The 17,834-nt window shown below is 30.9% G+C and overlaps 1 protein-coding gene across 2 annotated transcripts; it reads right to left on the bottom strand.

The window, feature by feature from the left end:
* Positions 1 to 10,386: 10,386 nt before the first annotated feature.
* Positions 10,387 to 17,756, bottom strand: LOC121212637 (calmodulin-binding protein 60 C). Of its 2 annotated transcripts, none has more exons than XM_041085807.1 (9): positions 17,567 to 17,756; positions 17,275 to 17,403; positions 16,749 to 16,824; positions 15,528 to 15,586; positions 14,249 to 14,742; positions 14,017 to 14,177; positions 13,730 to 13,933; positions 11,989 to 12,217; positions 10,387 to 11,235 (listed from the first exon to the last, which is right to left on the bottom strand). In XM_041085807.1, the coding sequence occupies exons 2-9, from the start codon at positions 17,385 to 17,387 to the stop codon at positions 10,640 to 10,642; spliced, it is 1,932 nt and encodes a 643-aa protein (XP_040941741.1). In that variant the 5' UTR covers positions 17,388 to 17,403; positions 17,567 to 17,756; the 3' UTR covers positions 10,387 to 10,639. The 2 variants fall into 2 exon arrangements, with proteins under 2 accessions (XP_040941741.1, XP_040941740.1); XM_041085806.1 differs by having other exon boundaries at positions 17,729 to 17,747.
* Between the last annotated feature and the right edge of the window lie 78 nt (positions 17,757 to 17,834).

Raw genomic sequence — 17,834 nt, 5'->3', positions numbered from 1 at the left:
TCAAAAACAAATTAAAGATACATCTCATCGATCAAATGGCTAAAAATTACATCATAGCCCCCTCATCATCAAACCAACTTGAAGATGAATTCCGATCAATAAAGAATCACCTCCAAGAGCCTAAAAAAATCACTGCATTAGTGATGCACAAAGGGTCTAGCCTCATATGGTGTATCCCTCTCCATATCAAACACCATTACTGTGGTTGATTATGATAAGACCCTTTGAAATTTGTTGCCAATAAATTTATCAAATCCCTTAACTTCGTAAATCCCATATGTGTGTATATATACATATATATATATATATAGAGAGAGAGAGAGAGTAGATCATGACTAGGAAGTAAGAAATAAAATCACTATTGCTAAAGAAATTATTGTTGAAAAAGCTACAATCAACAACTAGCCCGAAGGTCGGTACAAACAAACCTAAGATTTGGTTTGAGAAAGTTGAGCGTCTAGGACTTTTTTCCTAGAAAAAAAAGTTATATTAAAATAATTTTAACAAATATAAATTCAGTTTAAAAATTATTAACACACGTTTTTTAATGAAATAATATTATGATAGTATTTGAATTTGCGACACATAATACTTAAATCTTCAACTTAATCATTTCAACTAAACTTTTATTTAATTTTAATATAATTTTTTTATAAATTCGAGTGTGATAAAATCTAGTATATTATTATTTAAGTAATTTATTTTATGAAATGAGAAAATTGTTAAATATAATAATAAATAAAATATACAAAGTGAATAATACAAATATGCGGGCCATACATCTACCTGGATTGATTGTTCACCCTCAAAAGAGAAAAAAATATAATATCTGGCTATCTACCTCTCACTCTGTTTTTTAGGTAAACTCCAAATATATATATATAAATTTACATTTTAATCACTCAATTTTAATAGTCATTGAACTATTCGAAAAGTTTTTATTTAAACCATTAAACTATTCAGAAATTTTTATTTAAGTTATTGTGTTGTTACATTTTATATATATATATAAAGCTCGACTAGCAAGCACCAAATAGAATAACATACTTTAGATCAAAATTGGTTTGATGATTCATGTCGGAGATCAAAGAAAAAAGTTGTTTAGATTTGGTTCGCAGATCGTGATCTTCAAATCTATTTCACGAATAAAAAAATTGAATTGTAGAAGAGGAAGGAGAAAGAGAAGTTCTGATTGCCGCAAACAATGTGAACAGAAAAAGGCCATAAAATAACAATTTTAACAACTTAATGACTTAAATGAAAATTAGAATAATTCAGTGGCTATTTTATAACCTTTTGAAGTTAAGTGACTAAAACATAAATTTATTAATGATTTAGTGACCTTGGTGCAGTATAATCTTTAAAAGTTTTTTCCCACTAAATTTTCCTTTCTGTTTTGGTGGGTAAATCTATATATTCCTTTTTCGCTTCTCCTTCATCACTGAAAGTAAGTTAGCACGTGAGTGGTTTTTTTATATTATTTTACTCTACATTACCATATTATATATTTTATACTATGCTTTCCAACTCAAATTATTAAAATATTTTTATATACAAAGCAAAGCAAGTTATATTATTAGAATATTTTTATCTTTTTATATAATTTTTTTATATAAAATCAATAAATTTCACACTGTGAAATTTAAATTTATACAATATTTTCAAGTTTTATTTGAGATTTATAGGAATAAATTTTAAAAATATACATAAATTTTTGTCTAATTGTAATTTTATACGTGAATTTTGATTTTGTGTAATTTTATACATGAACTTTTGATTTGATCAAATTCTCACATATTATTGATATAGTATCATTTTATGTTTATGTAATGCATACACATATAATTATATTTATCTAATATGAAATAAATTGATATATTTATTTATTTAAATATGCATGATTGAATCAAAATTAAAGTTTCATGTATACAATTGAACCATAATTAAAATATCATGTGTATAATTACACCAAATCAAAATTCATGTATAATTTTAAGATTTATCTCGAGATTTATATACACTTTTATTTATTAGTTATATATTTTTTTCACTCATCGTGGATATGATATAATCTAATATAAAATAATTTTTCATGCTGATAAATTATTATTATTATTACTATGTGTTGCAACTATTAATAAAAAATGTTATTAATGTTGAAACTGTGTAAAATGTTTAAATAGATTAGTTACATAATTTATACTTAAACTTAATTAACAAGAAATAAAATAATATGGTATATTTATAGACTTCAATTTCAGACTTCTGTAAGGGTCATAAATCATGAGGACTTATACTATAATTAAAAAAAAAAACTAGAAAACCATCTAAGAAAATTACAAAAACACAGGGACTTATAAAACAAATTAACCCAGTTGTTTACTGTATTAGCTTGCAAAGCAGCTTTCCTTACATTCAAATTGTAGTTTAATTTTATTAATTATTACCATTTTCAGGTTTTGTTTTAATTCTGATTTTAAGTTTTTTTTGGCAAAATAAATAAAGTTGTAGTGATAAGAAATATCAACTCAATGATGGGTATTGCCAATAATGGAGGGTTGCCAACACCACCTAGTTTTCTTTAAGCATAAAGGGTCAACTAGCCATCTCTATTGTACTTGACTATTGTTTTGTTTTAATATTTATAGATGTGAGATGTAATTATTTTCTAATCTTATATATTATTTAAATTTTAATTTGATTGGTATCGATATTATTGTCAGTATAGGAGAATATGAGTTCGAGTGCCCTGAAGCACTATGCTCCTATTTAAAGGTTAGGGGGGGCTATAGGTAGCTCTAGACATTATATTAATATATATATGATAAAAACTTATAATAAGATTAGTGTTTCAAAAAAGAAGAAGTAATATATTATTTGGTTCTTGAGTTTGATTTCAATACTCAATTTGATACTTTAATTTGTGTAATTATACACATGAAACTTTAATTTTGATTCAATTATACACGTTTTAAAAAATAAATACATCAATTTATTTTTATATTGAATAAATATAATTATTTATGTATGCGAATATATAAACATAAAATAATGTTACATCAATAATTGTGTACTTAATAATTTGTGAGAATTGAATCAAATAAAAATTTTATGTATAAAATTATGCAAAATCAAAGTTTATACATATAATTGCGTATTGAATTAAAATTCTTATATAGTTTTAAAATATATATCTAAAATTTTAAAAATTTATTTTTTAAAAAAATTATTAAAAAACTCCAATAAATTACATTTTGATTATGATATTATTATTTGTGTAAAAATAATAATAATTAAGTGTAAATGAAGTTAAAAAAGGGTTGGGAAGAAAGATGCTGATGCGGATGTTGACTTTGATTTTTGATTTTTGATTTTTGATTTTTGATTTTTGATTTTGATTTTGATTTTGAATAAAACCCATGTTTATCCTTTCAAAGTTGTAATTTTCAAAACTTTGCTACCAATCACAATTAAAAATGTCCTTTGTAGAAACATAGATTGGCTAATCAAATAATACAAATCTTTGAATAATCTCTCATCAAAGAGGATTTCTTTTCTTTCTTTCTTTCTTTTTTGGAAAACGACAATGCAAAATTATTAGATAGTGTGGAGTTATGTTTCACATTTTCAAATTAAATAGTGTGTGACGTTGTAATAAAAAAGTACTTTTTTATCTCGACGACATATTTTTCAAGTTTATCGATTTTCTTCTCTTATTTAAACTTTGTTTTTAATTTCTCACTTGTACTTTGATTTACTTAGGGATATTCTAGTTATACATGCTACGAATTTAAGCTTACAAATAAGCCTTAGTTGCTCTAGGTTTTATGTAACAGAAATATTGAGATTGAGAAAATTTTGTTCTTTGTTTTGAAGGGTTTTTTATTTCAGGTTTTCCTTTGATTATCTTCATCTTTTGTACTCTCATTTTATTATAGTGAAATCTTCTTTTACCCGTGATTTTTTTATCATCTTTTGAGGAGTTTTTCCATATAAATTTTGCATGTTCGATCTTGTTGATTTTACTTTATTTACTTGTTCGTTGCATACAAGGTTATTTCCCTACAAATATATTATTGGTTGTAGAGTTTTTTAACTCCATAAACGGGATTAGAAATGGCAAAATTTTAATCACTTGATGGATTTTGAATCGGTTCATTTTTGTGTTTGAGATGTGGATGCAATATGGGACAGTTTTAATAGTACAAATGGATGAATTTTTTAACACAAAAGATAAATTTGCTCTTTGATTAACGTAAAATAATTAATTTATTTATTTTTTAAATATAAAAAGATAAAATGTAACCGTACTCCTATTAAATAAATCTCTATAGTACTTTTACCATTGTCATGCCTTTGCAATAAACACAGACAGCTGTAAACATCTAATTTTTTACTAAGGCCTTTCAATCTAGTTCTGGAGTGATTGTTTTAACGAAGTTAAAAGGCCCAATTTGAGTCCAAATCTAGTGTTGAACCATTTGGGTCACTATGTGTGGCTAAATACTCAAATTCTGTTGGGTTTGGGCTTAAATCATAAAAAACCCAAAATTGCTTCTTCATCTACATTTATTTCGTTAAGTTAGTTTGTTTAATTTTTTAATTATTTAATTTAATGTTTGTATACAAGTTTTAATTCAAATTTTTAGTTAAAATAAAATAAATGTAAATTCCTCACAACAAATTCGCTTCTTAATATTCAAAATTTTTTTATCGAGCTGCAATTAGACTTTTTACGGGTTGAATCATTCATTTAAGCGTAAAAGTTCATTCAAAATTTAAGAGGGTGTCAACAAAAATATTAAACTCAAAAATTAGATTTGGGCAAAAAAGTTAAACCCATTTACAATATGGGTTGAGCTCAACTCAAACATTCAAAGCCTGAGTTAACTCGACTCAGCTAATTTTCTATGTTTATAATATATAAAAATTAAATCTATTGTAATATAATATTATGATGTAAAAAAATTTAAAAATGCTTAAAATACCTATATATAAAATTATTAAATATTAAACCAAAACTAATATAAATATTTTCAAAAAAAATAAAAAGAAAATAATATAGATAGGCCTAAAATAGTCTTGGGTTAGCCATTTACAAATGTGAACAAACTTGGACAAAATTTCAGGCCAATATTTTCGGCCGGGTTGCAATTGACCAAGCATAAAGCTTATCAATATCATATGTAAGCATGATCTGACACGTAAATATCTCTAGTTGCAACCATATCAACCAACTGTTTTGGAGCTGGTTGCTCCTCCCAAATTATTAAATCGACTATTTAAATCATTTAAAACTTTATGAAATTACTAGTAAAATGATAAAATTACACTTTAACCCTTCAAAAATTTATCATTCTATCTCTAATTCCCCTAAACCAATTTTTTGGACTTCACTATGCTACTGTGGGTATGATTCAATTTTTTTTATTATGTATTTGTAACTTTTTGCAAAATTATTATCCATAATTTATATCAATAAAACACGAAATATAATAATTGTATTAAGCAAAACTAAATTAGTTTTGTAAGTATACATTTTCATACATTATATTTTAAACTATTTATAGATTTTGTTAAAATACAACTTCAGATAATAAAAAAAAACATAAATTTTCAGTTTTTATAAAACAACATACGCATATGATAACATCGTCACCTAGACCTCGAAACACGAACAAGGAACGACGCAAAATTCAATGGACCACAACCGTAATGTCGGTTAAACGATGAGTCCCTTGACAGAGTATTTGATGATCCGAAAGAGAACGAAGAAGAAGACGAGCTCGATACACACGGTGAACCCACGAATTCCCCGTCGTCATCCGAACTACACGTCTCGTAATTTGAGTACTTATCTGATTGATGATCATCAATCTTCTTCTTGTTGTCATTCTTTTTGCCGTGTTTCCAAAACTTGAACACTTTCAGTTTCGAACCCTTATTTTCTTCTACGACATCAATACGCGGTTTAGGTAAACCAAGGCTAAGTAATGCCGGAGGTGGACTAATAGGAGGGAGAACATCTTCCTTCTGCGGTTCTTTCGGTGTCCCAGGTTGCATTTCCCAATTAAAAGGTATACCTTCGGAACTTCGATAATAATAAATCCGAGAAGAACAACCAACCGAAGAATCTCTTGAGATGATTCGATGGAAGAACATTTGGTCATCTTGAATCAAAGATACCCCTCTATTATGAGCATAATCCATTTTTTCTTCTTCTTCTTCAATGTAAGTTGATGATTGTTGAACAAGTTGATGAGCTAGAAATGATAGATTATGGACGAATATATATAGAAGGCATTAAGATCCTAAATTAACGGTATATGTGGAAAATGATAGAGAAGAGAGGCACATGGTCCTATATTGTCTTAGTTGACTAAGCATGTGTTTATTTTTTTAATTATGATTAATAATAAAATTTGTGTAATCAATAGTCGAGGGTTCGATCTTCATACTGAGTATGGAGTAATTTTAAAATTCGTGGCCAGCATCTATCTCTTTAATGGGTTTATAAAATGCAGAGAAGTAATTACTAGGCTCGCTCTAATAAATATATTAAGAAACAAATAATAATAATAATAATAATAATAAAACTTGTGTTTTTAGTGATTAATAATAATATACTTTTTGAGGAAAGATTAAAAAGGAGAAGGATAATTTCTTTGTCCCTAAGATTGTAATAATTTTAGGGCGGTTTGAAGAGCATGTGCAGTAACCAATGCCTTAAGACACCACCTAACTTTTCTTTCTATTTACTCTTATAATTTGGTCCTTTCTTACTAATTTTCCATCTTAGGTTATTTTGTTGGATTTCTAGAGAAATCACAACGTCGTACGATTTTTTTATTTTTATTTTCTAGGTTAAAATATGGGATAAAGTTGTTATATTCTTCGTAAATTTAGAATTTAGTCAAGGGAGTTTTATTTTTTGAAATTTAGTTTATTATTATTATTTAGATTTCGATTTTAGGTTCAATTGTTAATAATGTTGAAATTATTTTATTAAATTCATGTTTATTATAACGTTATCTTTTCTTGATATATGGTTATTGGGTAAGCTTTTTTTTTAAATTTCAAAATATTACGTTAACAAATTTAACAAAAAAAAATATTAGCGATGTTAATAATTGGACCTGAATTTAAAATTTTGAAAAATAGAATTAATTTCCAAGTTTTATTGTTTAATCCTTTAGGAAACTGTAAAATTCTACATTACTATAGTAGTAAAAATACATTTTAACTCTATCAAAATTTTACAATTTAAAGCTAACATTCACAAAAACAGAAGATTTTTTACTTTACCCTTGCACCTGTTGTAATTATAAATAAAACATTTTTATAACAATCTTCGAACTGATCTGATATGACTATCATATCGATTTAAAATAGTGTATATATTAACATTTAGGGTAAACTACGCTTAAGGTTAGTAAACTATTAGTAAATTTATGTTTGGTCATTCAACTTCAAAAAATTACAAAATAGTCACTGAACTATTTGAAAGTTTTTATTTAAATTATTTGGTTGTTAAAGTTTTTTTAAAAGTCTATCTAGTGAGTTCCAAGCGACGATTTGACGATTGATATGGTGGATTAGTACCCCTCGATAAGTAGAAGAACATACCTTAGATCAGAGAAGAAAGTTGTTTGAATTTTAGTTCACAAATTAATGACATTCAAAATTGTTTCATGAAAAAAAATTGAACTACAGAATAGAAGGGGAAGGAAAGTTTTCAATTGGTACAGACGGTATGAACAGAGAAAGCCATACAACAACGATTTTAACAACCCAATAACGTAAATAAAACTTTCAAATAATTCATTGACCAGAACATAAATTTACTAATAATTTAATAACTTTCAACGTGATTTACCCTAATATTTATTATCACCAATATGCCACGATAGCATAAACTTCAATTTTGGTCCTTCTTAACTTTGTCTCAAAATGAAGGTTAAAGTCACCCTTAGACTTGGACCAAAACGGGAACAAGAAGGCCGGGTAGCCGGAGCAAATCGAGGCCTTTCTCACGGCTAAGGAACTACCATTTTTAGGGTAATAAATTGAGATTGATTCAATGTATATTATATACATCTAAGTTTGAACCCCCCAAAAAATAATACATATAAGAATTTATGTATGTATTTGACTTTCAAACCTTTTATTCTGGCATACATGTGAAGTTGACTACACCAAAGAGGTCTACTTTTATTATGCTAATGGGAAAGGTGAAGATGGTTGTTAACCAAATCATTGAAATATAAATTATTTCTTTTTTATCTTTGGGGTTTAGATTTTAAAATAAGAATTTATTTATTTTTATATCAAGTATTATTGGAACTAAAAGTGTTGCACTTTTTGTGGAATTCATATAATGATTGATTTAATTGGTGTTTTTATTCTTGAGTCGAATTAAGATGAGTTTGGAAATCTTTTTTAATTAATATTTGGGTTGAATCGAATTTCAATGCTCGAATCAATTAAATAGAATTAATTCCAATCAATAAATTTTAGACATAGAATTGAGTTGTTGTTTTGATTGAACAGAGAATTACAAATGGCTTGACAATAAATCTCAGGTCGAAATTGATTAATGTGAATTTTTTTTTCACATTTAAAGGAGTAAGTTCTAGCTTAGAAGTGTTTATGGGCTGAGCTGGGTTCGAGACCAAGCTTATGTATGATTTTAATACATTATATATTTGCTCAAAACTGACTTGTCCCGAAAAGTTGGATCTAAATTTTTATTAAACTCATTTTGACGAATGACTAACCCAATCCTATTTTAATCACACCCATATTATTCTTACAATATATACCTAATATTTAATAATTCAGTTATTTTATTAAAATTTTAAATACATGCAACTTTAATTTTTTTTAATGTTTATATAATGATATAAAGTATATAATATATAAAAACATAAAAAAAATGTATAGACTATTCTTGAACATAGAATATTGAAACTTAAATCTAACCCGTATTTTAAATGAGTCTAATTTCTTTTTACCCAAATCCATTTTTCAAACATCATCACAACTTTTTTTTAACAGGTAACTTTACAGATTTGTAACTTACTTTAAAATTCCCAATTTCTTGGGTTTTTAGCCTGGGTTGATTAGGGCATGGAGCCAATGGGGGGCACTTGGTTTAGGGTATAAGAACAAAACCAGTACGTAAGGAGAAAGAAAATAAACTTTTAACATTTTGGGAACTTGATGGAGATGAAAATCTAACCGTCCATTATTCTTTTTTTATAATAATGATCTACTAATTGCTTTAACTCCATTTGACTTAAAATTTAAGGCTGTTTGCTGCTACTACTCGCTTCTTCGTACGTAACCAAAACCCTAAACATTCTTCATGCTTCGTCCGTACCCCAACAAGTATATTATAATTAAAAAATAAGAATGAATCAATGAAAATTGGAATATAAGTGACAAATCTTAACTTATAGTAGTTGCTCCTTATTTGATGAAAATACAATTTTATAACATAATTTAAAAGTGCTCAATCGATTGAATCATAACCCGATTAATATGAATATTATTGTCAATTTAAGATATGAATTTGATTGCGTAGAAATACATTATTCTCTTATTTATGAATTGAGAAAAAATTATAAATAATTCTGAACATTATATAAGAAAAAAATATATAATCAAAACATATATAATAAGATTATTCAAGAAAAATTGTTACATCAATTTTTATTTCTGGATAGTCTCGGAAGAAAGTTGAATCAAATGATTGGATTTACGTAAAAATGCATTTGTTTTATGTCCGTCAGTCACTACGATTAAAGCATACATCAGTTGCGTGATAACTGTACAGGAATATGAACTTGGAATGGGACCATTTGAACTTATGTATCAATTATTAAAGTTTTTTTTTTAAAAGATTAATATTTTTATTCAAATTCTTTTAAATATTGAGCCATATGAGCTAAAATAAGCTTCGAAACCACTTGACACTGCGAGTGCCATAAAAAGGAATGAAGCGACTGGATCCAAGATTCCATCCCATTGGGTGAAGCAATGGCCTAATGCATGCTTTTCTAAAGATGTTAAAATCCGAACTAACCCGATGGATTCCAATTTGAAACCACTTGACACTGCAAGTGTCATGGAAAGGAATGGAACAACTGGATCCAAGATTCCACCCCACTAGGCGAAGCAATAGATTAAATATATGCCTTTCTAAATATGGCAAAACCTGAACTGCTCGATGGATACTAACCTGCTCCGAATGATGAGGTGGGGTGGATTTTTCTTTGGATTGTGGAAAATATCTCCGTGGCCACATAGCTTACAGCCTTTTTGTACAATAAATACCTGGAACGACTTTGGTCACACACTTAATGCATTAGAAAAAAAAATCGGTCAACAAGGCAAGAGAGGGGAAGGGACCCCTTAATAGAAACTCAAATAATCAAGTACACAAACCAAAGGTAAAAAAGAAAGTATATAACTAAGGGAATTGAAAAGAAACAGCTTACTGTACAGGAAACTGTACAAGAAGAGATTCCCCATGGTGTCACTAGTTTTTCTCTGGCATTCATGGAGTTCTAGCAACTTCCGAAACCAGTCGGAAATGAGAGCCTTTCCACTTAAAAATGAAAAATAGACTTCATAGCTATTCTTCTTCTTCTTCTAGCTCAACTATCTGTGCCCGTCTCTCAGCAGCTTTCTTTCGGATAAAGAATCCCCATCTCATTGCGGCCTTAATCTTCAACCAGCCTACAACAGCTTTGCCAGGACGTGAACGGTCTTCGTCTACAAAGTTTGGCATTGGGGATGGTATGTAATTTGGGAACCCGTACCCACTGTCTTCTGTCATATTAATGGAAGCATTACCTCCCATATTGAAAAGGCGGAGAAGGTGCTGCATTTCTTCATTCTCGAGCATTTCATTACTTCTTACGCGGATCTCTTCCTCTGATAAAAAGTCCTCGACTCCCTTATCGTGGTTGTTCGTCCAATCGTTGAAAGGATTAAGATTTGATGGCTGCATTGAAGAACCAATATTTTGAAATCCTATGATAGATGATTGTGGAGGACCAAGAGCCAGCCCAACAACATTGGTATCGTTTTTTGAGCTTTGTGGTTGCTGAGAATTGTCAATTAGCTGGTCTTGTGGCACAAATTGCGTGTTGCCAAATTGATTATGAGAATTTGGATTCATAATCTGGGACTGCCCTGAATATCCGGTCGACTGATTATCGTTATACCCTGAGAAAAGGGAAAAAGGTGGTTATAAACCTGAACGCTGTACCAAGACATTAAGATATCAAACAATAATAGAATGAGACATTTCCAACTAAAACGAAAGCAACTTTCGTTTCATCAGAAAGGCCACAATTATAATTAGGTATATATTTCCTTCAGTGTGTTCGAGAAACAAATTGTATCAGATGCTCAAACAAAAGGCATAATTTCCAACACCGAGGTACATCACTATTTGGTGTTAAGCAACACATTACCACATCTTGTTTACAGAAAGGCATTATCGACCGGATCTCTATAACTAGCCAAATTTCACTATATAATAATTGTTATCTAGAAGAAAGTCATTTTGATATCAAAGAATTCCTTCCTTCAAACAATTTCAATGACAGCATGATGTTGAAGTATCTATCTATAATTATATTTTAAAACAATAGACAAAGGTCAAACCACCAATTTACGATCTCAGCTAGCACCATGTTGCTGATCCTTGAGCTACAAGTGTTCAGTGTTGCTACGTATCTAGGTGTCTAACTCAATAATTGCCCTAATATAAGAAATAGTGTACAACACAAAACGGTCCAACGATATTTGTTATCAGAAATGGTACATTCTACATTTACTTCAAAATCAAATATTACTGAGTTATATGGATTTTACGAGTTTGAATATGAGTGTAAGTTTGGGTTAAACAAAGCTATACATGACTTAAATGAAAACTCCTTAAAGCTACATATTTACAGTAGTCTGCAAACTTACCTCCAACTTGTAGGCCTGAGTGAACTTGCTCAGTAGGAACTGGAACTGGCACCCGTGGTAACTGCATCTGATGATCGACAGCACTTGTGTAATCTAGTTCACCTATCTGAAGTTCATCCCGGGCACTTGACCACCTATTTTGCTTGAAGTTCAACAGTGACTTGCCATCATACTCTATGACTTGATTCCAATTGTCATAGGCTTTCTTTACCAGTGAATCTACATAAACCTGCAGAAATTTTGTTTCTATTGTTAAATAAATGAAACTATTTTACTAAAATAGAAAAAGAAAATAAAAATAAAGCTGACCCCAACCTTCAGCAGTTGGGAACAAGCCACAACTCAATCAAGGCCTACCTATTGGGTGAAAAAAGCAAAGTACTACATTTGGAAGAAAATCAAAGCAACTCCATGGCATCTGATAAATTTAAATTTAAGATCAAGCAGTGAAGTTCACAATGACTCTATTTATCGATTTAAAGAAATTTAGTTGAATCTGAACCATATATGATAATTCATGCAGCAGGCACTGCTTAATTAAACTGCCACTTCCACCATAGAGCAGAACCAGAAAATAGAAGGTTATTATCCAAAATGACAAACCAGAAACAAGGAGAAAGTCTCAGATCAGCCTCCTCATACTCTGAAACCTGCAGGCCAGCAGCATCAAAATCAAGCTGCCCCAGCCTGAAGTTAGAAACTGCCAGTAAGTAACGAATTTTCAGAGACAGAATGATACTGTCCTGCACTCAGAAAACTTTACTCATTCCTTCCAGCTACCAACATTTTCTAAATTGTTTTATTTTACTTGGTGCCACAGAATAATATCTATTACCCACAAAAATACAACACTAATTTTTTTACTTATTCATTTCTTTAGTTCCTACTTTTAATTGATCTGAACAAATCTGCAGTACAATAGTAGAGAAAATTTGACATTTATCTATTGGTTACTCATCATCTCAAACTGATATGCAGTTAAGTAAACCTACATAGAACAGCCTAACCAAATCCCTTTCAGCATGATTTGTCATTTTATATTAGATCAATGCACATCTGACCTATTCTGTAGGCTCCCTTAGATGTATAAATTATTATCCAAGGCATCCTAATCTATCAAACCATAAAAGCATCCACATAATCCACAGTTTTGTCATCTTTCTTTCTTCTTGGTTCATTTGGGTTATAAGTCCTAGGCTGGCCTTCCTTCCAGCCAGCCAGCCAGTACCCCTCTACTTAGACCAAATAAAAATAAAATACACCACCTCTAAACGAAGCAGATGATCATTATTATATATAATACAACCTGAAATGGGAAAAGATTGTTTATTAGCACATAAGACGAAGTTAAATTGCAAAGAACAGTCCTATATTATGTTACTTGGATTTGGGTATGCATGTTGGGATACAGCTATGCATGGACACATGTATGTTCATTTGTTCTAAGATTTTCCATGTATTTGTGGGGTCCTTGTAAGGTTTATCCCCATACCCTTACCTGAATACAAGTCAGACACCGATGAGATGAATCAATATGCTCAAAAAATTATATTATATATCAACTATATATAGTTCATATGAAATTGGGCTAAAATATATGAAGCACTGCAAAAAGAAATATCTTCGAAGGCATAGATAACATTGCTTCTACTGCATCCCACATAGTAACCTTCGAAGAGCAAAGAAGTGTAGTAGATGTTGCAGTTCATTAGAAACTGAAAACAGTGTATATCAGACCCACCTTCTGACTATCAGATAGAGAATCAGCAGGAAAATACTGTTCCCCAGAAATAAGGCCATTCAACTCATAGATATTATTGAAAACAACACCACTGTTCCTTAAATCATCAGTATAGTAAACATAAAGCTTCCCACTCAGCACACAAGTCTTTGCATGATCTAATAGAGCTTCCCACATCTTATTTGACATGCCACTTCCCAGAATCTACAAACATGCAGAAATAGAAATATCAGAAATCAACTATAAAGCAATAGCCTTTTCATTTCAGAACCAAAATCCAAACTCACATTTCGTAGCTTTTGTTGATCCCTGACAACAAGCCGCAAAAAGTCTTCAACAGTGAATATTCCTTCAGCGCTAAGCCTCTTGTGAAATGACCCATCTTTCCCAATCTTTTCCAATCTCCATACTTCATCATTCAGTGAAGGTGGGTAGTGCTTCTTATACACTGTCAAGCAAGTAAAAATTTTTCAAAAAAATCCACAAATGAAATAGATATAGTAAAAAGTATGAACTCACATTCCCCTCTGTGATCCTTGACAGTAAAAGCCTCTGTCTTAGCTTCCCGTACACGTATACCCTCACAGTATCCAGAAACAACCTTCAAGCCAAGCCTGAATTTCCTGCTTCTTATCCAACTTGAATTGTCAGTAAAAGTGAGGTCTCCTAGTGTTCCAACCCCCTCTTTCAGGGTCACTTGCAAGTCACCCGTCAGCAGTGGTCTTTTTCCAGGACGCTCTTTTACCAAATGGCTATCAAATTCCTCCTGTGTCCAATCTTCATCATCCTCATTGGTAAAATCACCTTCAAGCACCACAACATCTAGCTTCATAGAGGCTTCAGGTCCGGTTGTTACAACATGCCCAGTGTTGGAGTCAACTAGAACAATATGGATAGCAGCACCCTGCTCCCCTTCTACCTTTCCTCCTGTGTAAAGAGGGAGAGACAACCTGGACCTGAAGCGGAGCTGTAAGCTCCCTCCGCCTGGACCTTCAAGACATTTTGGAGAAGACCTGAAAACCAAAAATATTAGAATATTCTCCACATGAAAAAAGTAAAAGATGTTGCCTAGAGAACATATAACCTTAATGCTAAAGAAGAGCTGGTTCTTTGTAAAGAAAAAACAACAAAGGAAAACAAACTACACACAATTCCACTAGATGACCAACCTTATTCAAGAAAGTCTAATACCTATCAACCAGCCAAAAACCTAATAAAAGTTATTGTAAAACCAAGCATATTGTATGACTTTCATCAAGCACGCATTCTTGCATTAATAATGCTTAAGTTCATCTAAAATTAAGCAATTTCTTAACCAATGCAACCCTACAAAGCAAAAACAAGAAAAGAATTAAGCCAAAGAACACTTAAAGATCTTTCAGAATTTCATCCCAGCCCTTTAATTTTTATGCACAATGTTCTTTAAATATTGGCTACTTGATCAGCCAAGACCAAACACAAACTATTAGCATTGATAGACACCCTTGTCACTACTCATAGTAATAAAATAGCAGTCTGTTTAAGTCATGTAAGGTGTGATTATTCCCTATTTGATTCCATGCTGTTAAGCATTGCAATCCCATTGGCAATTGGGAAGGGGGGGGGGAGCACAAGCTGATTTGAGGTTACCACAAATCCCAAGCCAAAACTGATAGGGATGTAACACCACCTATCATGCATCATTGTCCATGTCTTATAATTAACAGATTTTCTTTTCTTTCTTTGTTTAAAAAAACCAGAGATTACAAACATAAAATTCAACTATGCAACCATATATGCTCAGACATTAATTATTTACCTTCCATTAAGCCTAGGGGGGGCTAATTTTGCCAAAGCTCTTTCCACCTCTTCACTTACCTGCAAAACATCGATTGCAGACATAATACGAGACATGAGGAAAAGAACATAATCCAAAGGGGAGAATAACAGAATACACAACAGATTTGCTTTAAATTGCACTAAAATAGAGATTCTAAATTGATCTCATATATGCAATACAAAAAAAGCTCATTTTGGCGTCATCCAACAAAATTTTTGCAAAAACTTTGAGCATATATGTTACATGGATGCAGAACAGATGTGCACCACAGATACCCATTTCCATGAGTGTCTAGGATGCAAAAAACCTAGAAAAACAAAATCACCCTCCAAAGATGGGCATGGGGCACCTGAGCGTTAACAAGTGATCACTTTGAAAAAATAAAGGTCAAAGTTAAAATATTTTTTACATCAATTAACCTTTTAAGAGAACCCTGGAGAAGGAAGAACCAATAACATCCTAAAAGGCATGGTCATAGTTAAAGATGGTGCCAAACGTAATACAAGATCATCTAAAAGATCTAATCATGAATCTATCTCACAACATAATTAATCTAGGATTATGAGTCTAACTAAAAATATATTGAAGAATCATGCAATTTTGTGACAGTGCCAACAGATGACCAATCGCACCAAATTCTAATCATATGACCTACCGCCAAACCTAACAAGATAACAGTGAGGTGAGAGTTGGAATACTCCAAAAACAAAATGAAAGGAGGAAAGTCTTATATGTAGCACGTAGCGTCTACGAGAAAACATATGAACAAGTTACACACGACAATCAGCATTCTTCATTCAAATCACAGAAATGTACAGGATTTACTCCAGTCTCATAAGAAATCGAAACCTTCAATAATGATGATGTCCATACATTTTAAGAAAAATTTGGTTGTGTAGTGTACACAAACAGGTAACCAGGTGTAAAAGCACAGTAGATGCATGTCTAAGTGTAAACATATATCTGCAATACATGCAAGGCTCTATTTCAGAAGTAAAACTCCAATCAGCAGAAGAACAATGCTTCCCAATAACATCGCCATACAATTTAACAGTCTTTAAATTTGCATATAAGACAATTGCACTATTCAAACCTATACCAAAAGAATAAAAAGAAAGAAGATTCATTGATGGCACGTAGACCTTAATAAAACCTCCACAACAAGAGAATTGATTGCAAGGAGTAGGAAATAGGTCTTACAACTCTACGAAGGATGGGTTCCAAAGATGAACAAAGTTTCTGCAAGCTGTCCACCTTAAGAGCTTCAACAATCACACTGCATAACATATACACGTAAATTTTTGAGAAAAAAAAACACTAGGCCAACCATATAGAAAGAGAAGACCCCCATCATTTCTTAACCATAATATTAAGATTTTAAACTCCTCCATTGTGTCAACAGAATCAAAATCCTTACGCGTTGAAAATTTCACTAAGCAGAATACAAAAAATATATATTTTTTTTGCTTTCGCCAGTTGACTGAAAACGAACAAACATATAACTAAAATTAACATACAAGTTTTACAAAAGAATTCAAAGTCATACAATTATTGAAAAACAATTTTTACTTTTAGTTATCCAGAAATACTATTGTCTTTCATATCCAACCGCACTTTTTGCCTTCCTTCTTTTTCCTTCTTTGATGAACAAAAAATATAAAAGTCAACAACTAGGATAACACACAACACAAATCCAAGCAAGCGAAGGAAAGCGTGCCGATAATACCTAGCTAAAGCAGGACGTTTTGGCTCCGGCTGCTGGTCTTCATCTCCTTCCAAACTCCGTTTCCCTCTAACCATACTATTAGTCCTCGTCATATACCGCGTTTGCCTTTGCATTCTCTAAGTATCAGATCTGCAATCATAACAAAATCAAAATCACCGATTCAAATGAAAACTTCTAATTCACTAATCAAAAATAAAAATCATTATCTAATCTTCCTTTTTAAACAGAGAAAAAGAATGATAAAATAAACTGAAAGAATTTAAAAAAAAAACAAAAAAATTTCGGTTCTTACTCTTAAACGAACAATTAATAAACAGAGATTTTTTTTTTTTTAAAAAGGAAAGAAAAATCTGAGAGAAAATCCTTTTGCAGTGAGTGATTGTGTATTTGTGCTTTTTTTTGCCTTTTAGTATCTTAGCAGACAAAAAGTGATGAGGAGAATAATCTTGTATACCAAGATTCAGGGTAATGCGATGACGGTTAACGTAAAACTGAGGGCGGGCGAGTGAGGGATTTGGTGAAAGGAAGTTTTAGGGTGGATACTGATGCAGGGGATTTTT

Source organism: Gossypium hirsutum, chromosome A13 (assembly GCF_007990345.1).
Source record: "Gossypium hirsutum isolate 1008001.06 chromosome A13, Gossypium_hirsutum_v2.1, whole genome shotgun sequence".
In the NCBI taxonomy this organism is placed as follows: Eukaryota; Viridiplantae; Streptophyta; class Magnoliopsida; order Malvales; family Malvaceae; genus Gossypium; species Gossypium hirsutum.
Note: the sequence above shows the minus strand (reverse complement) of the source record. Positions and strands in the feature narration are given on the sequence as shown.